The 26,776-nt window shown below is 55.8% G+C and overlaps 1 protein-coding gene across 6 annotated transcripts in view; it reads left to right on the top strand.

The window, feature by feature from the left end:
• Positions 1–26,776, top strand: part of Ttll8 (tubulin tyrosine ligase like 8) — a 71,470-nt gene that overhangs the window by 30,764 nt on the left and 13,930 nt on the right. For all 6 annotated transcript variants that reach the window (XM_047551030.1, XM_047551028.1, XM_047551031.1 and 3 more), the window contains 4 exons: positions 303–451; positions 2,817–3,057; positions 23,849–24,284; positions 24,988–25,489. In XM_047551030.1, coding sequence (XP_047406986.1) covers positions 303–451; positions 2,817–3,057; positions 23,849–24,284; positions 24,988–25,489 — 1,328 coding nt within the window. The remainder of the gene's footprint in view (positions 1–302; positions 452–2,816; positions 3,058–23,848; positions 24,285–24,987; positions 25,490–26,776) is intronic.

The following is a 26,776-nucleotide window of genomic DNA, read 5'->3' as shown; positions in this document are numbered from 1 at the left end:
TGGAGTGTCAGGCGGCACGTGTGCAGGCAGAGCCCTGCACAGGACCTGCCCCTCTCCCCGTGGTTTTCACGTAGCCTCCGGCGTGGCCTCCCAGGGTGTACGTGCAGTCAGGTCCACAGGGTGGGATCCCCACTTCTTGACGTCCCCGTCCAGGAGCATCCTGGCAGGCCCATGTCCCCGGCAGTCCTCTGGTTGGTAGGACACTCCACCCCAGGCTGTCCTAGAATCCAAGCACCCGCCCACTCCCAGCGGGCGCTGCCATCTCTTGGAGTCTCATGTGCTCTCTGGCTCTTGCTTTATAGTGGCGACGCGTTCATCTCTAGTTCAAGAAATTACTTTTCGCAGTGCCAGACTCTGCTGAATAAAATCACTTCCGTGAACCCTCAGACAGAGATCGATGGACTTCGGAACATCTGGATTATAAAACCTGCAGCCAAGTCCCGGGGCCGAGGTGAGTTCCTTAGGAGTGGTCACTCCACATGGGCCTAAGCCACCCTCCGTGACGTCCACCTCATAGATGTCGGGAGCCAGCCATGGGCTCCAACTTGTGGCTCTATGGGGCAGAGTGGGGAACTGAAGGTCAAGGTCGTGGGGGAGGTTGGGGAGCTGGGGTGAAGGTCACTGGGGGCTAGGGACTCACAGGGGCTGGGTGTGGAGGAGGAGGTGTCTTCACAGCACATGTTTCCATCACAGTGCTGTTCAGGCTTGCCAGTTAATTAGGATGTCCTCATCTGCATTCATAGGTCCAACTGGTCTACAGTTGTCCTTTGATATTACCTTGGTTGCTTAGTGACAGGCTTAGGCTAGCCTTCAAAACAGATGGTGGACTTTCATCTCAGGCAAAGCAATTCCTATGCCTTATATTCACTAGCAAACTCACTTCTAAAACCCAGGCTCTTGCTGGGTAGAGTGGCCACACCTATAATCCCAGCAACTCAGGAGGCTGAGGCAGGAGTATGGCAAGTCCAAGGCCAGCGTCAACAATTTAGTGAGACCCTCAATAATTTAGAGAGACCCTGTCTCAAAATAAAAAATAAAAATGATTGCAGATATAGCTCAGTGGTAAAGTACCCCTGAGTTCAATCCCCAGTACTGAAAAATAAACACATTAATTAACTGAAATATAAACCATGTTCTCTCTCAGAGCAGATCCTTAACATTGTTTAAATGTTTGTGGTTAAATCGTCTGTGTTTGTGGTTACTGCCTATTCAGGTATTTTACTTCATCTTCTTGATTTCATCCATGATTACATTCTAATTTTTTTCCTGATGGGTGTGTGTGTCTTTGTGTGGTTCAGTAGAACTTGAGGTGGTTTTCTAATTTTATTCATGTTTTCAATCAACTTTTGGTAGCATTTTTCAGTGTTTCTGTTAGGGATTTCCCCCATTGTCTCTGACTTAAATGCTCAGTTTGTTCATTCCCAGTCTTTCTTGTGCAATGATGAAAGCTCTAGGGCTGTGATATTTCCTCCACTTATGGCTTTGGCTGCATCCTCTGGTTTATGTTCCATAAGGTCCTCATTTTCCTTGGTGTACAAATCAACTTTATTTTTAGTTTGGATATTCTATTTATCTCTTCAATTATTTCAAATAATTTATTTTTAGCTCACAAAAGATTAATTTTTGTGATGTTAAGAATGTCCATTACTGTGGGTTTGTTGCATTCGGTTCTAAGCATCTGCCCTGGAGCCTTCTCACTCCTGGGCAGGTGTGGTTCACAGTCCCACGTCCTGCAGACTTCTCTCTGCTCCTCTGTGCACCCTGCCCTGCACTGTGCCCTATCCATCCAGCCAGACCTTCTTCCCTCTGCAAACACCGGTACCCCTGGGGACACTCCTTGGGCACCTTGGACCTCCTGCCTAAAGCCAAAGCACCCTTTTTGCTCATCCCAGACTGTGCCCTCTCCTGCTCCTGGTACCATGTGTGCAGGATGCAGTGACATCAGGTTGGTTGCCATGTCCTGAGCTCTTGCTTCAGGCAGGGCTTCCACTCAGGGTAACAAGGAACAAGTCTCGTGCCTTGTGGGGAGAACTCCCTTGTGCCTCTGGAGCTCTGTGGACAGAGCTTCCCTCCACCCTATATCCCTCAGAATAGATCCTAGATGTCGTGAAACAAGCAGTCCCGAATCTCAGCGGCCCTCAGCAAAATGTTCCCACCCAGGCTTGCTGTCCACTGCAGTTGGCCTGGGCAGATGGTGGGGGTGCTCTGCTCAACAAGTCCCCCACCTGGGGGCCCCATTCCCTCAAGCTTCAGGGTTGTCATGGCAGAGAAAGGCAGCTGGGAGGACCTGCAGCTGGCAGTGAGTGCCGCAGCACACGGTGACACCTGCCCTCCCGCCCACTCAAGTCTGGCCACCGCGAGTCACATGGCCTAACTGGGTGATGGGAAGTTGCAGGCCTGCCATAGCAGGGGAGAGCGGAGGCAGAGAACTGAGGGCCCCCGGTCCCCCACGCACACCACATCTGTCCAGGCACCTGCCAGTGTCACCGGGCCCTTGCAGCCCTCGGAAGAACCCCCAAGTCCATGCACTGGCTGCTTCCCCCATGCTCACGCCACACCCTGGAGCAGGCCTGGGGCGGGTGCCTCTGCCCCTGCCATGACCCTCCCCTGATGTCCACATCCTCTCTGGAGTGTGCATGGTGACCCTGAGGTGGGCCAGCTGAGCACTAACTGCAGCTTCCTCCACTCAGGGCAAAGTGGCCCTGCCCAGCCTCCCAGGCTGCCTCCTGGTCCTGAACCCAAGTCATGGTGGGTGTTGGGACTGAGCTTAGACCATGGAGGCCTTGCCTCAGGGCCTGAGCTTTGGCCTCTTGTAGACATAGTGTGCATGGACCGGGTGGAGGAGATCCTGGAGCTGGTGGCTGAGGACCTGCCCACCAAGGACAACAAGTGGGTGGTCCAGAAGTACATTGAGACACCCATGCTCATCTATGACACCAAGTTCGACATCAGGCAGTGGTTCCTCGTCACAGACTGGAACCCCCTGACCATCTGGTTCTACAAGGAGAGCTACCTGCGGTTCTCCACACAGCGTTTCTCCCTGGACAATCTTGACAGGTCAGTGGAGGGGAAGCTCATCATGCCCACAGCGTCAAGCATGGGGCCTGGGCGGGTGTGGGCAGGTGCCCCACCTGCTGAACACTCCCTTCACTCATGGCCAGCTGCCACCCCCAAGGCACTGGGGCACTAAGCAGAGGCTCAGACATCGGGGAACCGGGCACCCAGGGTGCATGAACCCCACGGCACCAGGTGCCAGTGCGGCAGGGGAAGAGGGCCTCTCTGGGACTCCTCAGACTGCCATGCACTCGAGCTTCCAGATGGCCTCCGTCCAGCCAGGGCTTCCGCTCACAGTTTTGTGAGTGGCACAACAGGAACCTTGCTGGGGTGGACAACCCTGCTGGCCCACATACCCACCCTACCTGACCCATCAAGCCATGAGCCACATGCCTGGCAACTGTCCAACACACCCTCAGGCCTAGTGCCCAGCTGACTGTCAGAGGAATCCCTGATATGGTCCCAGTGGCTGGAGGACCAAGGTTAGGGAGCTGCTGAGAGGTAGCTAGCACTGAGAGTCCAGGAACACTCCAGGGAGCAGCTGAGTGTTAGCTAGCACTGTGTGTCCAGGGAAACTCCAGGGAGCAGCTGAGTGCTAGCTAGCACTGTGAGTCCAGGGACACACCAGGGAGCAGCTGAGTGCTAGTTAGTACTGTGAGTCCAGGGACACAACAGGGAGCAGCTGAGTGCTAGCTAGCACTGTGAGTCCAGGGACACTCCAGGGAGCAGCTGAGTGCTAGCTAGCACTGTGAGTCCAGGGACACTCCAGGGAGCAGCTGAGTGTTAGCTAGCACTGTGTGTCCAGGGAAACTCCAGGGAGCAGCTGAGTGCTAGCTAGCACTGTGAGTCCAGGGACACAACAGGGAGCAGCTGAGTGCTAGCTAGCACTGTGAGTCTAGGGACACTCCAGGGAGCACCTGAATGCTAGCTAGCACTGTGAGTCCAGGGACACTCCAGGGAGCAGCTGAGTGTTAGCTAGCACTGTGTGTCCAGGGAAACTCCAGGGAGCAGCTGAGTGCTAGCTAGCACTGTGAGTCCAGGGACACAACAGGGAGCAGCTGAGTGCTAGCTAGCACTGTGAGTCTAGGGACACTCCAGGGAGCACCTGAATGCTAGCTAGCACTGTGAGTCCAGGGACACTCCAGGGAGCAGCTGAGTGTTAGCTAGCACTGTGTGTCCAGGGAAACTCCAGGGAGCAGCTGAGTGCTAGCTAGCACTGTGAGTCCAGGGACACTCCAGGGAGCAGCTGAGTGCTAGCTAGCACTGTGAGTCCAGGGACACTCCAGGGAGCAGCTGAGTGTTAGCTATCACTGTGATTCTAGGGACACTCCAGGGAGCAGCTGAGTGGTACCTAGCACTGTGAGTCCAGGGACACTCCAGGGAGCAGCTCAGTGCTAGCGAGCACTGTGAATCCAGGGACACTCCAGGGAGCAGCTGAGTGCTAGCTATCACTGTGACTCTAGTGACACTCCAGGGAGCAGCTGAGTGCTAGCTAGCACTGTGACTGTAGGGACACTCCATGGAGCAGCTTAGTGCTACCTAGTACTGTGAGTCCAGGGACAATCCAGGGAGCACCTGAATGTTAGCTAGAACTGTGAGTCCAGGGACACTCCAGGGAGCAGCTGAATGTTAGTTAGAACTGTGAATCCAGGGACACTCGAGGGAGCAACTGACTACTAGCTTGCACTGTGAGCCCAGAGACACTCCAGGAACAGCTGATTGCTACCTAGCACTGTGAGTCCAGGGACACCCCAGGGAGCACCTGAATGTTAGCTAGAACTGTGAGTCCAGGGACACTCCAGGAACAGCTGAGAGCTACCTAGAACTGTGAGTCCAGGGACACTCCAGGGAGCAGCTCAGTGCTAGCTAGCATTGTGAGTCCAGGGACACAGGAAGGAGCAACTGAATACTAGCTTGCATTGTGAGTCCAGGGACACTCCAGGGAGCAGCTCAGTGCTAGCTAGCATTGTGAGTCCAGGGACACAGGAGGGAGCAACTGAATACTAGCTTGCATTGTGAGTCCAGGGACACTCCAGGGAGCAGCTCAGTGCTAGCTAGCATTGTGAGTCCAGGGACACAGGAGGGAGCAACTGAATACTAGCTTGCATTGTGAGTACAGGGACACTCCAGGGAGCAGCTCAGTGCTAGCTAGCATTGTGAGTCCAGGGACACAGGAGGGAGCAACTGAATACTAGCTTGCATTGTGAGTACAGGGACACTCCAGGGAGCAGCTCAGTGCTAGCTAGCATTGTGAGTCCAGGGACACAGGAGGGAGCAACTGAATACTAGCTTGCATTGTGAGTACAGGGACACTCCAGGGAGCAGCTCAGTGCTAGCTAGCATTGTGAGTCCAGGGACACAGGAGGGAGCAACTGAGTGCTACCTAGCACTGTGAGTCCAGGGACACACCACGGAGGAGCTGAGTGCTCCCTACCACTGTAAGTTCAGGGACACTCCAGGGAGCACCTGAGTCCTAGCTATCACTGTGACTCTAGTGACACTCCAGGAAGCAGCTGAGTGCTAGCTAGCACTGTGAGTCCAGGGACACAGGAGGGAGCAGCTGAGTGCTACCTAGCACTGTGAGTCCAGGGACACACCACGGAGGAGCTGAGTGCTCCCTACCACTGTAAGTTCAGGGACACTCCAGGGAGCACCTGAGTCCTAGCTAGCACTGTGACTCTAGTGACACTCCAGGGAGCAGCTGAGTGCTAGCTAGCATTGTGAGTCCAGGGACACAGGAGGGAGCAACTGAGTGCTACCTAGTACTGTGAGTCCAGGGACACTCCAGGGAGCACCTGAATGTTAGCTAGCACTGTGAGTCCAGGGACACTCCAGGGAGCACCTGAATGTTAGCTAGCACTGTGAGTCCAGGGACACTCCAGGGAGCACCTGAATGTTAGCTAGCATTGTGAGTCCAGGGAAACTCCAGGAAGCAGCTGAGTGCTAGCTAGCACTGTGACTGTAGGGACACTCCAGGGAGCAGCTGAGTGCTAGCTAGCACTGTGAGTCCAAGGACACTCCAGGGAGCAGCTGAGTGCTAGCTAGCACTGTGAGTCCAGGGACACCCCAGGGAGCAGCTGAGTGCTACCTAGCACTGTGACTCTAGGGACACTCCAGGGAGCGCTGAGTGCTACCTAGCACTGTGAGTCGAGGGACACCCCAGGGTGCAGCTGAATGCTACGTAGCACTGTGAGTCCAGGGAAACTCCAGGGAGCACATGAATGTTAGCTGTAACTGTGAGCCCAGAGACACTCCAGGAGCAGCTGATTGCTACCTAGCACTGTGAGTCCAGGGACACCCCAGGGAGCACATGAATGTTAGCTAGAACTGTGAGTCCAGGGACACTCCAGGAACAGCTGAGAGCTACCTAGAACTGTGAGTCCAGGGACACTCCAAGAGCAGCTGAATGCTACGTAGCATGTGAGTCCAGGGAAACTCCAGGGAGCAGCTGAGTGCTAGCTATCACTGTGACTCTAGTGACACTCCAGGGAGCAGCTGAGTGCTAGCTAGCACTGTGACTGTAGGGACACTCCAGGGAGCAGCTGAGTGTTAGCTAACACTGTGAGTCCAGGGACACTCCAGGGAGGAGCTGAGTGCTAGATAGCACTGTGACTCTAGGGACACTCCAGGGAGCAACTGAGTGCTAGCTAACACTGTGAGTCCAGGGACACACCAGGGAGCAGCTGAGTGTTAGTTAGCACTGTGTGACCAGGGACAATCCAGGGAGCACCTGAATGTTAGCTAGCAATGTGAGTCCAGGGACACTCCAGGGAGCACCTGAATGTTAGCTAGAACTGGAGTCCAGGGACACTCCAGGTAGCAGATGAGAGCTAGCTAACACTGTGGGTCCAGGGACATTCCAGGGAGCCCTGAGGGCTAGCTAGTACTGTGAGTCCAGGTACAAACCAGGGAGCAGCTGAGTGCTAGCTAGCTCTGTGACTCCAGGGATACTCAAAGGAGCAGCTGAGTGCTACCTAGCACTGTGATTCTAGGGACACTCCAGGGAGAAGCTGAGTGCTACCTAGCACTGTGACTCTACGAACACTCCAGGGAGAAGGTGAGTGCTAGCTAGCACTGTGAGTCCAGGATCACTCCAGGGAGCAGCTAAATGTTACCTGCAACTGTGAGCCCAGGGACACTCCTAGAGCAGCTGAGTGCTACCTAGCACTCTGAGTCCAGGGACACTCCAGGGAGTACCTGAATGTTAGCTAGGATTGTGAGTCCAGGGACACTCCAGTAACAGCTGAGATCTACCTCCCACTGTGAGTCCAGTGACATTCCAGGGAGCAGCTGAGTTCTAGTTAGCACTATAAGTCCAGGGAACTTCAGGGAGCAACTGAGTGCTAGCTAGCACTGTGAGTCCAGAGACACAGGAGGGAGCAGCTGAGTGCTACCTAGCACTCTAAGTCCAGGGACCCACCAGGGAGTAGCTGACTGTTAGCTAGAACTATAAATCAAGGACCCCACCAAGGAGCACCTGAATGTTAGGTAGGCAGGGACACTCCAGGGAGAACCTGAATATTAGCTAGCATTGTGAGTCCACGGACACTCCAGGGAGCAGCTGAATGGTAGCTAGCACTGTGACTGTAGGGAGACTCCAGGGAGCAGCTGAGTACTAGCTAGCACTGTGAGTCCAGGGACACTACAGGGCGCACCTGAATGTTAGCTAGCACTGTGAGTCCAGGGACACACCATGGAGGAGCTGAGTGCTAGTTAGTACTGTGAGTTCAAGGACACTTCAGGGAGCGCTGAGGGCTAGCTAGCTCTGTGACTCCAGGGACACTCCAGGGAGCAGCTGAGTGTTAGCTAGCACTGTGACTCTAGGGACACTGCAGGGAGCACCTGAATAGTACCTAGCACTCTGAGTCCAGTGACATTCCAGGGAGCTGCTGAGTGCTAGCTAGCACTGTGACTCTAGGGACACTCCAGTGAGTAAATGAGTGCTAGCTTACACTGTGAGTCCAGGGACACTCCAGGTAACAACTGAGTGCTAGTTACCACTGTGATACCAGGGACACACCAGGGAGCAGCTGAGTGCTACCTAGCACTGTGAATCTAGTGACACTCCATGGAACAGCTGAGTGCTAGCTAACACTGTGAGTCCAAGGACACTCCAAGGAGCAGCTGAGTGCTAGCTAGCACTGTGAATCCAGGGACACTCTGGAGCAGCTGAGTGCTAACTATAACTGTGAGTCCAGGGACACTCCAGGGATCCACTGAGAGCTAGCTAGCACTCTGAATCCAGGAGCACTCAAGGGAGCAGCTGAGTGCTAGCTGGCACTGTGATTCCAGGGACACACCAGGGAGCCGCTGAGTGGTAGCTAGCACTGTGAATCTAGGGACACTCCAGGGAGCACCTGAGTGCTAGGTAGCAGTGTGAATCTAGGGACAGTCCTGGGAGCAGCTGAGTGCCAGCTAGCACTGTGAGTCCAGGTATACTCCAGGGAGCATAGTGTGCTAGCTAGCACTGTGAGCCCAGGTATGTTCCAGGAGCAGCTGAGAGCTACCTAGCACTGTTAGTCCAGGGACACTCCAAGAGCAAGTGAATGCTACGTAGCACTGTGAATCCAGGGACTCTTCAGTGAGCAGCTGAGTGCTACCTAGCACTGTGAGTCCAGGGACAAACGATGGAGGAGCTGAGTGCTCCCTAGCACTCTAAGTCCAGGGACACACCAGGGAGTAGCTGAGTGTTAGCTAACACTGTAAATCAAGGTCCCCACCAGTGAGACCTGAATGTTAGGTAGCCAGGGACACTCCAGGGAGCAGCTGAGTCCTAGCTCTCACTGTGACTCTAGTGACACTCCAGGGAACAGCTGAGTGCTAGCAAGCACTGTGATTCCAGGGACACACAAGGGAGTAGCTGAATGTTAGGTAGCCAGGGACACTCCACGGAGCACCTGAATGTTAGCTAGCAATCTGAGTCCACGGACACTCCAGGGAGCAGCTGAATGCTAGCTAGCACTGTTACTGTAGGGACACTCCAGGGAGCAGCTGAGTACTAGCTAGCACTGTGAGTCCAGGGACTCTCCAGGGACCAGCTGAGTGTTAGGTAGCACTGTGAGTCCAGGGACACTCCAAGGAGCGGTGAGTGCTAGCTAGCTCTGTGACTCCAGGTACACTCCAGGGAGCAGCCGAGTGCTACTGAGCACTGTGAGCCCAGGGACACTCGAGGAGTAGCTGAGTGCTACCTAGCACTGTGAGTCCAGGGACACTCCAGGGAGCACCTGAATGTTAGCGAGTACTGTGAGTCCAGGGACACTCCAGGAACAGCTGAGAGCTACCTAGCACTGTAATACCAGGGACACACTAGGAAATAGCTGAGTGTTAGGTAGTACTGTAAATCAAGGGTCCCACCAGGGAGTACCTGAATTTTAGCTAGCCAGGGACACTCCAGTGAGCACCTGAAAACTATCTAGCACTGTGAGTCCAGGGACACTCAAGGAGCTGCTGAGTGCTACCTAGCACTGTGACTCTAGGGACACTCTAGGGAACAGCTGAATGCTAGCTAACACTGTGAGTGAAGGGACACACCAGGGAGCAGCTGAATGCTAGCTAGCACTGTGAGTTAAGGGACACACCAGGGAGCAGCTGAGTGCTAGTTAGTACTGTGAGTTAAGGGACACACCACGGAGAAGCTGAGTGCTGGCTAGCACTGTGAGTTAAGGGACACACCAGGGAACAGCTGAGTGCTAGCTATCACTCTGAGTCCAGTAACAATCCAGGGAGAAGCTCAGTGCTGGCTTGCACTGTAAGTCCAGGGATACTCCAGGGATCCGCTGAGAGCTAGCTAGCACTGTGAGTCCAGGAGCACTCAAGGGAACAGCTGAGTGCTACCTAGCACTGTGAGTCCCCGGACACTCAAGGGAGCGGCTGAGTCCACCTAGCACTGTGATTCTAGGGACACACCAGGGAGCACCTGAATGTTTGCTAGCACTGTGAGTCCAGGGACACTCCAGGGAGCAGCTGAGTGCTAGCTAGCACTGTGAGTCCAGGGACACTCCAGGGAGCACTTGAATGCTAGCTAGCACTGTGACTCTAGGGACACTCCAGGGAGCCGATGAGTGCTAGCTAGCACTGTGACACCAGAGGCTCTCCATGGAGCAGCTGAGTGCTAGCTAGCACTGTGATTCTAGGGACACTCCAGGAAGCAGCTGAGTGCTAGCTAACACTGTGAGTCCAGGGACAATCAAGGAGCACACCACAGAGCAGCTGAGTGCTACCTAGCACTGTGATTCCAGGGACACACCAGGGAGTAGCTGAGTATTAGCTAGCACTTTAAATCAAGATCCCCACCAGGGAGCACCTGAATGATAGATAGTCAGGGACACTCCAGGGAGGAGCTGAATGCTAGCTATCACTGTGACTCTGGGGACACTCGAGGGAGCAGCTGAGTGCTAGCTAGCAATGTGAGTCCAGGGACGCACCACGGAGTAGCTGACTGCTACGTAGCACTGTGAGTCCAGGGACACTCCAGGGAGCAGCTGAGTGGTAGCTAGCACTGTGACTCTAGGGACACTCCAGGGAGCAGCTGAGTGCTACCTAACACTGTGAGTCCAGTGACACTCCAGGGAGCAGCTGAGTGCTAGCTAGCAGTGTGAGTCCAGGGACACTCCAGGGAGCACCTGAATGCTAGCTAGAACTGTGAGTCCAGGGACACTCCAGGAGCAGCTGAGTGCTAGCTAGCACTGTGAGTCCAGGGACACTCCAGAGAGCAGCTGAGCACTAGCTTGCACTGTGAATCTAGGGACACTCCAGGGAGCAGCTGCATGTGAGCTACCACTGTGAGTCCAGGGACACTCCAGATAGCAGCTGAGTGTTAGCTAGCACTGTGAGTCCAGGGACACTCCAGGGAGCACCTGAGTGCTTGCTAGCACTGTGAGTCCAGGGACACTCCAGGAGCAGCTGAGTGCTAGCTAGTAGTGTAACTCTATGGACACTGGAGGGAGGAGCTGAGTGCTAGGAGCACTGTGACTCTAGGGAACCTCCAGGGAGGAGCTGCGTGTGATCTAGCACTGTAACTCCATGGACACTGCAGGAAGCAGCTGAGTGATAGCTAATACTGTGAGTCTAGGGACACTCCAGGGAGCAGGTGCACGCTAGCTACCACTGTGACTCCAGGGACACTCCAGGGAGCAGCTGACTCCTAGCTACCAGTGTGACTCTAGGGACACTCCGGGGAGCAGCTGAGTGTTAGCTAGCACTGTGAGTCCAGGGACACTCCAGGGAGCAGCTGATTGATAGCTAGCACTGTGAGTTCAGGGACACACCAGAGAGCAGCCGAGTGCGAGCTAGCACTGTGGGTCCAGTGACACTCCAGGGAGCATCTGAATGCTAGCTAGCACTGTCACTCTAGGGACACTCCAGGGAGCATCTGAGTGCTAGCTAGCACTGTGATTCCAGGGACACTCCAGAGAACAGTTGAGTGCTACCTAGCACTGTGACTCTAGGGACACTCCAGGGAGCAGCTGAGTGCTAGCTAACACTATGAGTCCAGGGACACTCAAGGGAGCGCTGATTGCTAGCTTGCACTTTGTGTCCAGGGACACTCCAGGGAGCAGCTGAGTGCTAGCTACCACTGTGACTCTAGGAACACTCCAGGGAGAGGCTGAGTGCTAGCTAGCACTGTGAGTCCAGGGACAGTCCAGGGAGCAGCTGAGTGCTAGCTGGCATTGTGACTCTAGGGACACTCCAGGGAGCAGCTGAGTGCTAGTTAGCAATGTGAGTGCATGGACACTCCAGGGAGCAGCTGAGTGCTAGCTAGCACTGTGAGTTCAGGGACACACCAGAGAGAGACCGAGTGCAAGCTAGCACTATGACTCTAGGGACACTCCAGGGAGCAGTTGAGTTCTAGCTAAAACTGTGAGTCCAGGGATACTCAAGGAGCAGCTGAGTGCTAGCTGGCACTGTGACTCCAGGGACACTCCAGTGAGCAGCTGAGTGCTAGCTAGTACTGTGACTCTAGGGACACTCCAGGGAGCAGCTGAGTGCTAGCTCGCACTGTGAGTCCAGGGACACTCCAGGTAGCAGCTGAGTGGGAGCTAGCACTGTGAGTCCAGGGACACACCAGGGAGCAGCTGAGTGCTAGCTGGCACTGTGACTCCAGGGACACTCCAGGGAGCAGCTGAGTGCTAGCTAGCACTGTGAATCCAGGGACATTCCATCGAACAGGTGAGTGCTAGCTAGCACTGTGAGTCTAGGGACACTCCAGGGAGCAGCGGAATGCTAGCTAGCATGTGACTCTAGGAACACTTTAGGGAGCACTGAGTGCTATCTAGCACTGTGAGTCCAGGGACACATCAGGGAGCAGCTGAGTTCTAGCTAGCCCTGTGTGTCCAGGGACACTACAGGGAGCAGCTGAGTGCTTGCTAGCACTGTGAGTCCAGGGACATACCACGGAGTACCTGAGTGTTAGGTAGTACTGTAAATCAAGGATTCCACCAGGAGCACCTGAATTTTAGCTAGCCAGGGACACTCCAAGGATCACCTGAATGCTAGCTTGCACTGTGAGTCCAGGGACACACCACGGAGCAGCTGAGTGTTACCTAGCACTGTGAGTCATGGACACAACAGGGAGTAGCTGAGTGTTAGCTAGCACTTTAAATCAAGGTCCCCACCAGGGAGCACCTGAATGATAGCTAGTCAGGAACACTCCAGGGAGCAGGTGAGTGCTAGCTATCACTGTGACTTTAGGGACACTCCAGGAAGCAGCTGAGTGCTAGCTGGCACTATGATTCTAGGGACACTCCAGGGACCAGCTGAGTGCTAGGTAGCACTGTGAGTCCAGGGACAAACCAGGGAGCAGCTGAGTGCTACCTAGCATTGTGAGTCCAGGGACACTCCCGGGAGCGCTGAGTGCTAGCTAGCTCTGTGATTCTAGGGACATCCAGGGAGCGATGAGTGCTAGCTAGCACTGTGACTCTAGGGACACTAAAAGGAGCAGCTGAGTGCTAGCTAGCACTGTGAGTTCAGGGATACACCAGGGAGCAGCTGAGTGCTAGCTAGTACTGTGAGTTAAGGGATACTCCAGGGAGCAGCTGAGTGCTAGCTAGTACTGTGAATCCAGGGACACTCGAGGGAGCACCTGAATGTTAGCTAGCACTGTAAGTCCAGGGAAACTCTGGGGAGCAGCTGACTGCTAGCTTGCACTGTGAGTCCAGGGACACACCACGGAGCAGCTGAGTGCTACCTAGCGCTGTGAGTCCAGGGACACAACAGGGAGTAGCTGAGTGTTAGCTAGCACTTTAAATCAAGGTCCCCACCAGGGAGCACCTGAATGATAGCTAGTGAGGGACACTCCAGGGAGCAGCTGAGTGCGAGCTATCACTGTGACTCTAGGGACACTCCAAGGAGTAGCTGAGTGCTACCTAGCACTGTGAATCTAGGGACACTCCAGGGAGCAGTTGAGTGCTAGTTTGCACTGTGAGACCAGGGACACTCCAGGGAGCACTGATTGCTAGCTAGCACTTTGAGTCCAGGGACACACCAGGGATCAGCTGATTGCTAGCTAACACTGTGAGTCGCGGGACACTCCAGGAACAGCTCAGTGCTAGCTAGCATGTGACTCCAGGGACACTCAAGGAACAGCTCAGTGCTAGCTAGCATGTGACTCTAGGGACACTCCAGGGAGCAGTTGAGTGCTAGCTAGCACTGTGACTCCAGGGACACTCAAGGAACAGCTCAGTGCTAGCTAGCATGTGACTCTAGGGACACTCCAGGGAGCAGCTGGGTGGTAGTTAGCACTGAGTGCAGGGACACACCGGGGAGCAGCTGAGTGCCAGCTAGCACTGTGACTGTAGGGACACTCCAGGGAGAAGCTGAGTGCTAGCTAACACTGAGAGTCCAGGGACACTCAGGGATCAGCTGAGTGCTAGCTAGCACTGTGAGTCCAGGGACACACCAGGGAGAAGGTGAATGCTAGCTTACACTGTGACTCTAGGGACACTCCAGGGAGCAGCTGAATGCTAGCTAGCACTGTGAGACCAAGGAAAATCCAGGGAGTGCTGAGTGCTATCTAGCACTGTGAGTCCAGGGACACACCAGGGAGAAGGTGAGTGCTAGCTTACACTGTGACTCTAGGGACACTCCAGGGAGCAGCTGAATGCTAGCTAGCACTGTGAGTCCGGGGATACTCCAGCGAGCAGGTGAGTGCTAGCTAACACTGTGAGTCCAGGAGCACTCAAGGGATCAGCTGAGTGGTAGCTAGCACTCTGAGTCCAGGGACACTCCAGGGAGCAGTTGAGTGCTAGCTAACACTGTGAGTCCAGGGACACTCCAGGGAGCACCTGAATGCTAGACAGCACTGTGAATCCAGGGACACTCCAGTGAGCATCTGAGTGCTAGCTAGCACTGTGAGTCCAGGGACACTCCAGGGAGCAGCTGAGTGCTAGCTAGCACTGTGAGTCCAGGGACACTCCAGGGAGCAGCTGAGTGCTACCTAGCATTGTGAGTCCAGGGACACTCCAGAGAACAGCTGAGTGCTACCTAGCACTGTGACTCTAGGGACACTCCAGGGAGCAGCTGAGTGCTAGCTAACACTGTTAGTCCAGGGACACACCAGAGAGAAACTGAGGGCTAGCTAGCACTGTGACTCTAGGGACACTCCAGGGAGCAGCTGAGTGCTAGCTAGCAGTGTAACTCTAGGGACACTCCAGGGAGCAGCTAGCTAGCTAGCACTGAGTGCAGGGACACACCAGGGAGTAGCTGAGTGCCACCTAGCACTGTGACTCTAGGGACACTCCAGGTAGCAGCTGAGGGCTAGGTACCTCTATGAGACCAAGCACACTTCTGGAGCGCTGAGTGCTAGCTAGCACTGAGTCCAGGGACACACCAGGGAGGAGCTGAGTTCCAGCTAGCACTGTGACTCTAGGAACACTCCAGGGCGCTGAGTGCTAGCTAACACTGTGAGTCCAGGGACACATCAGGGAGCACCTGAGTGCTAGCTAGCCCTGTGTGTCCAGGGACACTCCACAGAGCAGCTGAGTGGTGCTTGCACTGTGAGTTTAGGGACACTCCACGGAGCAGCTGAGTGCTACCTAGCACTGTGATTCCAGTGACACACCACGGAGCAGCTGAATGCTACCTCCCACTGTGAGTCCAGGGACACACCAAGGAGTAGCTGAGTGCTAGCTAGCACTGTGAGTCCAGGGACACTCCAGGGATCAGCTGAGTGCTAGCTAACACTGTGAGTCCAGGGACACTCCAGGGAGCTGCTGAGTGCTAGCTAACACTATGAGTCCAGGGACACTCCAGGGAGCACCTGAATGCTAGACAGCACTGTGAATCCAGGGACACTCCAGTGAGCATCTGAGTGCTAGCTAACACTGTTAGTCCAGGGACACACCAGGGAGAAACTGAGGGCTAGCTAGCACTGTGACTCTAGGGACACTCCAGGGAGCAGCTGAGTGCTAGCTAGCAGTGTAACTCTAGGGACACTCCAGGGAGCAGCTAGCTAGCTAGCACTGAGTGCAGGGACACACCAGGGAGTAGCTGAGTGTCACCTAGCACTGTGACTCTAGGGACACTCCAGGTAGCAGCTTTGTGCTAGCTTGCACTGTGAATCCAGGGACACTCCAGGGAGCTGCTGAGTGCTCACTAGCACTGTGAATCCAGGGACACTCAGGGATCAGCTGAGTGCTAGCTAGAACTGTGAGTCCAGGGACACATCAGGGAGCACCTGAGTGCTAGCTAGCCCTGTGTGTCCACGGACACTCCACAGAGCAGCTCAGAGGTAACTTGCACTGTGAGTTTTGGGACACTCCAGGGAGCAGCTGAGTGCTACCTAGCACTGTCATTCCAGTGACACACCACGGAGCAGCTGAATGCTACCTCCCACTGTGAGTCCAGGGACACACCAGGTAGTAGGTCAGTGTTAGCTAGCACTGTAAATCAAGGTTCCCACCAGGGAGCACCTGAATTTTAGCTAGCCAGGGAAACTCCAGGGAGCACCTGAATGCTAGCTAGCACTGTGAGTCCAGGGACACACCAGTGAGTAGCTTAATGCTAGCTACCACTGTGCCTCTACAGAAACTCCAGGGAGCAGCTGAGTGCTAGCTAACACTGTGAGTCCAGGAACACTCCAGGGAGCTGCTGATTCTAGCTAGTACTGTGAGTCCACGGACAGTCCAGGTATCAGCTGAGTGCTAGCTAGCACTGCAAGTCCAGGGACACTCCAGGGAGGAGCTGAGTATCACCTAGCAGTGTGACTCTAGGAACACTCCATGGAGCGCTGAGTGCTAGCTAGCACTGTGAGTCCAGGGACACATCAGGGAGCAGCTGAGTGCTAGCTAGTACTGTGAGTTCAGGGATACTTCAGGGAGCAGCTGATTCTAGCTAGTACTGTGAGTCCACGGACAGTCCAGGTATCAGCTGAGTGCTAGCTAGCACTGTGATTCCAGGGACACTCCAGGGAGCAGGTGAGTGCTAGCTAGCACTGTCACTCTAGGGACACTCCAGGGACCATTTGAGTGCTAGCTAACACTGTGAGTACAGGGACACTCCAGCGAGCAGGTGAGCGCTAGCTAGCAATGTGAGTCCAGGAACACTCCAGAGAGCAGCTGAGTGCTAGCTAGCACTGTGAGTCCAGGGACACTCCAGGGAGCAGCTGAGTGCTAGCTAGTACTGTGAGTCCAGGGACACTCAGGGAGCAGCTGAGTGCTAGCTAGCACTGTGACTCTAGGGACACTCCAGGGACCATTTGAGTGCTAGCTAACACTGTGAGTACTGGGACACTCCAGCGAGCAGGTGAGCGCTAGCTAGCAATGTGAGTCCAGGAACACTCCAGAGAGCAGCTGAGTGCTAGCTAGCACTGTGAGTCCAGGGACACTCCAGGGAGCAGCTGAGTGCTAGCTAGCACTGTGAGTCCAGGGACAGTCCAGGTATCAGCTGAGTGCTAGCTAGCTCTGCGAGTCCAGGGACACTCCAGGGAAATGCTGAGTGCTAGCTAGCACTGTGAGTCCAACGACACTCAGGGAGCAGCTGAGTGCTAGCTAGCACTGTGAGTCCAACGACACTCAGGGAGCAGCTGAGTGCTAGCTAGCATGTGAGTCCAGGGATACTCCAGGGAGCAGCTGAGTGCTAGCTAGCACTGTGAGTCCATGAACACTCCAGGGAGCATCTGAATGCTAGCTAGCACTGTGAGTCCTGGGACACTCAGGGAGCAGCTGAGTGCTAGCTAGCACTGTGACTGTAGGGACACTCCAGGGAGCAGTTGAGTGCTAGCTAACTCTGTGAGTCCAGGGACACTCCAGGGAGCGCTGAGTTGTAGCTGGCAATGTGAGTACAGGGACACACCAGGGAGCAGCTGAGTGCTAGCCAGCACTGTGATTCCAGGGCACTCCACGGAGCAGCTGAGTGCTAGCTAGTACTGTGTGTTCAGGGACACTCCAGGGAACAGGTCAGTGCTAGCTAGCACTGTGTGTACAGGGACTCTCCAGGGAGCAGCTGAGTGCTAGCTAGCAGTGTAACTCTAGGGACACTCCAGGGAGCAGCTGAGCTAGCTAGCACTGAGTGCAGGGACACACCAGGGAGCAGCTTTGTGCTAGCTAGCACTCTGAATCCAGGGACACTCAGGGATCAGCTGAGTGCTAGCTAGAACTGTGAGTCCAGGGACACTCCAGGGAACAGCTGAGGGCTAGGTACCTCTGTGAGACCAAGGACAATCCTGGAGCCCTGAGTGCTAGCTAGCACTGAGTCCAGGGAAACACCAGGGAGGAGCTGAGTTCCAGCTAGCAGTGTGACTCTAGGAACACTCCATGGAGCGCTGAGTGGTAGCTGACACTGTGAGTTTTTGGACACTAGGGAGCAGCTGAGTGATACCTAGCACTGTGAGTCCAAGATCACAGGAGGTAGTAGCAGAGTGTTAGCTAGCACTTTAAATCAAGGTCCCCACCAGGGAGCACCTGAATGTTAGCTACTCAGGGAAACTCCAGGGCGCAGCTGAGTGCTAGCTATTACTTGACTATGGGGACACACCAGGGAGCAGCTGAGTGCTACCTAGCACTGTGAGTCCAGGGACACTCCCGGAAGCGCTGAGTGCTAGCTAGCTCTGTGATTCTAGGGACACCCAGGGAGCGCTGAGTGCTAGCTAGCACTGTGACTCTAGGGTCACTCAAGGGAGCAGCTGAGTGCTAGCTAGCACTGTGAGTTCAGGGATACACCAGGGAGCAGCTGAGTGCTAGCCAGCACTGTGACTCTAGGGTCACTCAAGGGAGCAGCTGAGTGCTAGCTAAAACTGTGAGTCCAGGGATACTCCAGTGAGCAGCTGAGTGCTAGCTAGCACTGTGAGTCCAGGGATACTCCAGGGAGCACCTGAGTGCTTGGTAACACTGTGAGTCCAGGGACACTCGAGGGAGCACCTGAATGTTAGCTAGCACTGTGAGTCCAAGGACACTCTGGGGAGCAGCTGAGTGCTAGCTAGCACTGTGAGTCCAGGGATACTCCAGGGAGCACCTGAGTGCTTGGTAACACTGTGAGTCCAGGGACATTCCAAGGAGCAGCTGAGTGCTAGCTACTACTGTGAGTCCAGGGACACTCTAGGGAGCACCTGAATGTTAGCTAGCACTGTGAGTCCAGGGACACTCTGGGGAGCAGCTGAGTGCTAGCTTGCACTGTGAGTCCAGGGACACACCACGGAGCAGCTGAGTGCTACCTAGCGCTGTGAGTCCAGGGACACACCAGGGAGCAGTTGAGTGCTAGTTTGCACTGTGAGTTCAGGGACACTCCAGGGAGCTGCTGAGTGCTAGCTAGCACTGTGAGACCAGGGACACTCCAGGAAGTGGCTGAGTGCTAGTTAGCACTGAGTGCAGGGACACAACAGGGAGTAGCTGAGTGCCAGATAGCACTGTGACTGTAGGGACACTCCAGGGAGAAGCTGAGTGCTAGCTAGAACTGTGAGACCAAGGACAATCCAGGGAGTGCTGAGTGCTATCTAGCACTGAGTCGAGGGACACACCAGGGAGCAGCTGAGTTCCAGCTAGCACTGTGACTCTAGGGACACTCCATGGAGCGCTGAGTGCTCGGTAGCACTGTGAATCCAGGGACACATCAGGGAGCAGCTGAGTGCTAGCTAGCACTGTGAGTCCATGGCCACTCAAGACAGCTGAGTGCTAGATATCCTTGTGAGTCCAGGGACAAAGGAAGGAGTAGCTGAGTCCTAGCTAGCACTGTGACTCTAGGGACACTCCAGGGTGTAGGTGAGTGCTTGCTAACACTGTGAATCCAGGGACACTCCAGGGAGCGCTGAGTGCTAGCTAGCACGGTGACTCTAGGGACACTCCAGGGAGCAGCTGAGTGCTACCTACCACTGTCAATCCAGGATCACTCCAGGGATCAGCTGACTGCTAGGTAGCACTGTGAGTCCAAGGACACTCCACGGAGCATTGAGTGGTAGCTTGCACTGTGCTTCCAAACACACCATGGAGCATCTGAGTGCTACCTAGCACTGAGTCGAGGGACACTCCAGGGATCAGCTGACTGCTAGGTAGCACTGTGAGTCCTAGGACACTCCACGGAGCATTGAGTGGTAGCTTGCACTGTGCGTCCAGGGAAACACCACGGAGCAGCTGAGTGCTCCCTCACAGTGTGCGTCCAAGATCACAGGAGGTAGTAGCAGAGTGTTAGCTAGCACTTTAAATCAAGGTCCCCACCAGGGAGCATCTGAATGTTAGCTACTCAGGGACACACCAGGGAGCAGCTGAGTGCTACCTAGCACTGTGAGTCCAGGGACACTCCCGGGAGCGCTGAGTGCTAGCTAGCTCTGTGATTCTAGGGACACCCAGGGAGCGCTGAGTGCTAGCTAGCACTGTGACTCTAGGGACACTAAAAGGAGCAGCTGAGTGCTAGCTAGCACTGTGAGTTCAGGGATACACCAGGGAGCAGATGAGTGCTAGCCAGCACTGTGACTCTAGGGACACTCCAGGGAGCATCTGAGTGCTTGCTAAAACTGTGAGTCCAGGGACACTCCAGGGAGCAGCCGAGTGCTAGATAGTACTGTGAGTGCAGGGACACTCGAGGGAGCAACTGAATGTTAGCTAGCACTGTGAGTCCAGGGACACTCCAGGGAGCAGCCGAGTGCTAGATAGTACTGTGAGTGCAGGGACACTCGAGGGAGCAACTGAATGTTAGCTAGCACTGTGAGTCCAGGGACACACCACGGAGCAGCTGAGTGCTACATAGCGCTGTGAGTCCAGGGACACAACAGGGAGTAGCTGAGTGCGAGCTATCCTGTGACTTTAGGGACACTCCAAGGAGCATCTGAGTGCTAGCTTGCACTGTGAGACCAGGGACACTCCAGGGAGCACTGATTGCTAGCTAGCACTTTGAGTCCAGAGACACATCAGGGATCAGCTGAGTGCTAGCTAGAACTGTGACTCTAGGGACACTCCAGGGAGCAGCTGAGTGGTAGCTAGCACTGTGAGTCCAGGGACACTCCAGGGAGCAGCTGAGTGCTAGCTACCTCTGTGAGACCAAGGACAATCCAGGGAGTGCTGAGTGCTATCTAGCACTGAGTCCAGGGACACACCAGGGAGCAGCTGAGTTCCAGCTAGCACTGTGACTCTAGGGACACTCCATGGAGCGCTGAGTGCTCGGTAGCACTGTGAATCCAGGGACACATCAGGGAGCAGCTGAGTGCTAGCTAGCACTGTGAGTCCAGGGACACACCAGGGAGTAGCTGAGTGCTAGCTAGCACTGTGAGTCCAGGGACAACCAGGGAGCAGTTGAGTGCTAGCTAACTCTGTGAGTCCAGGGACACTCCAGGGAGCGCTGATTGGTAGCTAGCACTGTGAGTCCAGGGAAACTCAGGGAGCAGCTGAGTGCTAGCTAGCACTGTGATTCCAGGGACACTCCAGGGAGCAGCTGAGTGCTACCTAGCACTGTGACTCTAGGGACACTCCAGGGAGCAGTTGAGTGCTAGCTAACTCTGTGAGTCCAGGGACACTCCAGGGAGCGCTGATTGGTAGCTGGTAATGTGAGTACAGGGTCTCTCCAGGGAGCAGCTGAGTTCTAGCTAGCACTGTGAGTCCAGGGACACTCCAGGGAGCAACTGAGTGCTAGCTAGCACTTTGAGTCCAGGGACACTCAGGGAGCAATTAGTGCTAGCTAGCACTGTGACTCTAGGGGTACTCCAGGGAGCAGCTAAGTGCTAGCTAGCACTGTGACTCCAGGCAAACTCCAGGGAGCAGCTGAGTGCTAGCTAGCACTGTGACTCTAGGGACACTCCAGGGAGCAGCTGAATGCTAGCTAAAACTGTGAGTCCAGGGACACTCCAGGTATCAGCTGAGTGCTAGCTAGCACTGCGAGTCCAGGGACACTACAGGGAGCAGGTTAGTGCTAGCTAGCACTGTGAGTCCAGTCACACTCCAGGGAGCAGCTGAGTGCTAGCTAGCAATGTGAGTCCAGGGACACTCAGGAAGCAGCTGAGTGCTAGCTAGAACTGTGATTCCAGGGACACTACAGGGAGCACCTGAGTGCTAGCTATCATGTGAGTCCAGGGATACTCCAGGGAGCAGCTGTGTGCTAGCTAACACTGTGAGTCCAGGGACACTCATGGAGCAGCTGAATGCTAGGAAGCACTGTGACTCCAGGGACACTCCAGGGAGCAGCTAGTGCTACCTAGCACTGTGACTCTAGGGACACTCCAGGGAGCAGTTGAGTGCTAGGTAAATCTGTGAGTACAGAGACACACCAGGGAGCAGCTGAGTGCTAGCTAGCATTGTGAGTCCAGGGACACTCCAGGGAGCAGCTGAGTGCTAGCTAACACTGTGTGTACAGGGACTCTCCAGGTAGCAGCTGAGTGCTATCTATCACTGTGAGTCCAGGGACACTCCAGGGAGCAGCTGAGTGCTAGCTAGCAGTGCGACTCTAGGGACACTCCAGGGAGCAGCTGAGTGCTAGCTAGCACTGCGAGTCCAGGGACACTCAGGGAGCAGCCTAGTGCTAGCTAGCACTGTGAGTCCAGGGACACTAAGGGAGCAGCCTAGTGCTAGCTAGCACTGTGAGTCCAGGGTCAAGCCAGGGAGCACCTGAGTGCTAGCTAACACTGTGAGTCCAGCAATACTCCAGGAAGCAGCTGAGTGCTAGCTAGCACTGTGAGTTCAGGGACACTCCAGCGAGCAGGTGAGTCCTAGCTAGCACTGTGAGTCCAGTAACACTCCAGGGAACAGCTGAGAGCTAGCTACCATGTGAGTCCAGTGATACTCCAGTGAGCAGCTGAGTGCTAGCTAGTACTGTGAGTCCAGGGACAGTCCAGGTATCAGTTGAGTTCTAGCTAGCACTGTGACTCTAGGGACACTCCAGGGAGCAGTTCAGTGCTAGCAAGCACTGTGACTCTAGGGACACTCCAGGGAGCAGTTGAGTGCTAGCTAACACTGTGAGTCCAGGGACACTCAGGGAGCAGCTTAGTGCTAGCTTTCACTGTGACTCTAGTGGTACTCCAGGGAGCAGCTAAGTGCTAGCTAGCACTGTGACTCCAGGGAAACTCTAGGGAGCAGCTGAGTGCTAGCTAGCATTGTGAGTCCAGGAACACTCCAGGGAGCAGTTGAGTGCTAGCTAACACTTAGAGTCCAGGGACACTCCAGGGAGGGCTGAGTGGTAACTGGCAATGTGAGAACAGGGACACACCAGGGAGCAGCTGAGTGCTAGTTAACACTGTGACTCTAGGTATACTCCAGGGAGTAGTTGAGTGCTAGCTAGCAGTGTGACTATAAGGACACTCCAAGGAGCAGCTGAGTGCTAGCTAGCAGTGTGACTCTAGGTACACTCCAGGGAGCAGTTGAGTGCTAGCTAGCACTGTGAGTTTAGGGACACTCCAGGGAGCAGCTGAGTGCTAGCTAACACTGTGATTCCAGGGACATTCCAGGGATCAGCTGTGTGCTAGCCAGCACTGTGATTCCAGGCACACTCCAGGGAGCACCTAAGTGCTAGCTAGTATGTGAGTCCAGGGATACTCCAGGGATCAGCTGAGTGCTAGCTAACACTGTGAGTCCAGGGACACTCCAGGGAGCAGCTGAGTGCTAGTTAGTACTGTGAGTTCAGGGACACTCCAGGGAGCAGCTGAGTGCTAGCTAGTACTGTGTGTACAGGGACTCTCCAGGGAGCAGCTGAGTGCTAGCTAGCACTGTGAGTTTACGTACACTCCAGGGAGCAGCTGAGTGCTAGCTAGCACTGTGAGTCCCGGGACACTCCAAGGAGCGCTGAGTGCTATCTAGCACTGAATCCAGCCTGGTAGTAGTGGATTTAGTTTTCTGGATCTTCTCTCATTTTCTCGTTCTTATACTTGTATATGGAAGTGCTCACATGTGTCTGTGTGTGCAGATCCTGCCCCCAGAACAGGTTGGAAATTCCAGCCCCGTGCGCTGGCCCATCATGGCTACTGTTCATGTAGAATTCCGTTGGTTCCAGATGTCATATTTTATTTTCTCCCGAAAGTTGTTTTTTTTGAGTCTGTTTAGAACAATGGGAAAGCATAACTAAGAAGTCACAGGATCTGTCTCAGCAGATCAGCCCTTCAAGGTCAATGTCCCTATTGATGTACAGATGGGGAAACTGAGTCTTGGGGACATTGTTACAGTACCCTGGGCTTCTGCATGGCCTCGGTACAATCCTGGTGTCCCCCATGCTGACCAAGGGCTGCCCCAAGGCTGCTTCCAAGTGGCACATCCTGCAAAACCCAGCCCACCAGCACAGGCCCCTCCTGTGGCCCCCTGGGCCAGGTGTGGGGTCCCTGGCACAGCAGGACCGGAGCCACCTGGCAGGCGATGGAGGCGGGCGCCAGGCCTCATGGCACCTTGCCTCGTAGCGCCATCCACCTGTGCAACCACTCCATCCAGAAGCGGCTCAGGAATGACCAGGGGCGCAGCCCCCTGCTGCCCGGCCACAACATGTGGTCCAGCTCCAGGTTCCAGGAGTACCTGCAGAAGAGGGGCCGCGGGGCCATGTGGGGCAGCGTCATCTACCCGTCCATGAAGAGGGCCATCACCAATGCCATGAAGGTGGCCCAGGACCACGTGGAGGCCCGCAAGAACAGCTTCGAACTCTACGGCGCAGATTTCATCCTCGGGCGGGACTTCAGACCCTGGCTGATTGAGATTAACTCCAGCCCCACCATGCACCCGTCCACGCCGGTCACCGCCCAGCTCTGTGCCCAGGTGCAGGAGGACACCATCAAGGTGGTGGTGGACCGCAAGGTTGACCGCAATTGTGACATCGGCAACTTTGAGCTTCTGTGGAGACAGGTGAGCAGAGCAGCTGCCCAACCTTGGCCCCGAGTGTCCATGGGGTGGGCTTGGGCCCCAAGCTGTAGCCACCTCCACTTCCTGCCACTGGAAGCAGGATGGAGCTACAGGCTGCCAGCCCTGGGGATCTCAGAGGACACAGGTCTGGCGAGCCTGGCTGTGCTCTTGGTGCCTGGCCTGCTCTCCCGCTCTGCACTGAGTAACAGGCTTACCCTAGACCCTGGGAGGCCTGGGCAGCCCTGGCCACCTAGTCCCAGGAGCCTTTGAGGTCTAACTTTACTCCCTCTGGTTCCCAGCCCCAATCCTGACTCTGTGGCCAAGGCTGGGGTCCTGGCCAGAACACACTGGGCTCCCCAAGACTCCAGGCTGTACCTTCCAGGACCTGCTGGGCCTTCTCCCCTAGGGAACTTTCCAGCAGGCTGGACAGCAGGGCTGCCTGGGGCTTCGCCTCTGCACCCCTACACCATAGGTCAGGCCCTGTGCCCTGGACTCACTCTGAAGGAGGGGCTGCTTGCCTGGCTGAGGCCTCACCACCTCAGAACTGGGAGGGAAGGCATCTCTGGTCCCTGGGTGTGGGGTCAGAGGCCAAATCCCTGGCATGCAGGTCGGAAGAGCTACCTGGGGTCCTTATCACCCCCAGTCAGGTGTGCAGGTCCCGCTTGCCTGTGCGCCCCCGCCCCTTCACCTGCGCATCCTCCCCTAGCCCGTGGTGGAACTGCCGCCCTTCAGCGGATCTGACCTCTGCGTGGAGGGCATCAGCATGAAGAAGGCCAAAAGGCCAATGCCGCCCATTACCAACTTCAATTTCTCTGCTTCGCTCTGCGATGCTCAGCTACTCAAAGTGCGGTGCCCCTCGGCGGTGCCGGGCCTGGCGGGCGGCGCCCCGCGAGCCGCGGTGCCGCAGCAGGACTGGAAGCGCGGAGACGCAGAGGCGCTCTGCTCCGCCCTGCCCGCGTCAGCGCAGAGGCCCGCCGAGCGGGGCTGCAGAGCTAGGCCGGCGCACGCCGCGGCGGGAGGGAAGCTCGCGCTGCCCGCCTGCGCCTGCCCGCGCGCGGACACTAAGGCCCCCAAAAGCACCTTCACCAAAGCCCAGCCGGCCGAACTCCTGGATCCGAACTCGCTGAGTGTGCGCGCCCTGGCGCCGGCGCCGCAGAGCGCGAAGTTGGTGCAGACGTCGCAGTCCCCTACGCCACCCACAGCAACAGGTAAGGTGCAGGCGCTCAGGGCTGTGCTGCCTGCCCAGCCCATCTTCCCCCCACCCCTCCACCCCCGTGCTTGTCAGGGACTGCAGCAGCTGTGTTCTGGAGGGCTGGGGCTGGGGCAGAGGGTGTCCTAGTGGGGTCTCCGGTGGAGACAGTGGCTGGGAGCAGCACAGGGAGCCCCCTCCCTTAGCCTCGGTGGGCAGTGCCCTATGTCTGGGTGTAGTGCAGATGAGGTTTGTGCTCCAGTGTTTGAATAGCGCCAAGCAGGGTCACCAGACCAACGGCTTCCCAAAGTGGCAGAACCACCAGGCTCTGGCCCTAGTGTCTTGAAGGCTCTGATGGAACTGAGACATGCCTGGGACAGGGCAGTGTGGCTGGGCTGCATCTGCAGCCAGGGCTTCTCATGGCCTGGCACCTGCAGCTGCCCGGAAAGTGGAGCCAAAGACCCAGGTCTAGCCAGGCCCCCACCTTGTCCTTCCCAGGTGCACTTGCCTCCCACCTGTTGTTCCCTCCCATGGTCGGTCTGTCTGTCTGACTAGTTGCCTCCGGCCCCCGGCCCCACCCAGCAGCCCTCCTGGCCTTGCCTGTCTCCCCTAGGTGGCACGCTCTGGGCCGGGCTGCCGCTGCTGTTTTCTCCTTTGCAACCCAGGGCCTGGGATGGTGCCTGGCCCTGGCAGGTGTGCTGGATGTGTGGGTGCATGGATTGCCCACAGGGGTGCCGGGCAGGAGCAGCCACACACCTTCAGGGCTGGCAGTGCCCTTGGAGGACATTGTCAGCCCCACTGCCTGGTGCCTGGCATCCCAGCCTGGGTGATGTTACTGCGGCTTGTGTTACCAAGTAGGTGTCTCCAGGAAGACTGTGAGGCTTCCACGGGCCTGGGGGAAAGGCCCGTAGACCCGGCGGCTTCTCCGTCACTGGATGTGTGAGCTGCTGTAACAACGCAGCCCCGCCTGAGAACAATAGAAACCCATCTCTCTCTGCTCTGGAAGCCAGAGTGTCAGCAGGACCGTGCTTCTGAGGGCTCAGGGGAGCTCCTTCACCCTCCTCCAGCCCCCAGCGGCTGCTGGCTACATGGCGTCCCCTCAGGGCTGTCTCTGTGCAGATGCCCCTGTGTGTGTGTGTTCAGAATTCCTCAGCTGACCTCATTCACTGATTACACTGGCAGAGATTCTGTCTCTAAACAAGGTCACGTCCACGGGTTCCAGATGGACGTGAATTTTGGGGGACACTGTCCAGCCCATTCCCTAGGTGCTACAAGCATGGCCCAGGGATTGGGCTTGTCTGCACTC

Source organism: Sciurus carolinensis, chromosome 4, assembly GCF_902686445.1.
Source record: "Sciurus carolinensis chromosome 4, mSciCar1.2, whole genome shotgun sequence".
Lineage (NCBI taxonomy): Eukaryota > Metazoa > Chordata > Mammalia > Rodentia > Sciuridae > Sciurus > Sciurus carolinensis.
This window is presented reverse-complemented; position numbering and strand designations above follow the sequence as displayed.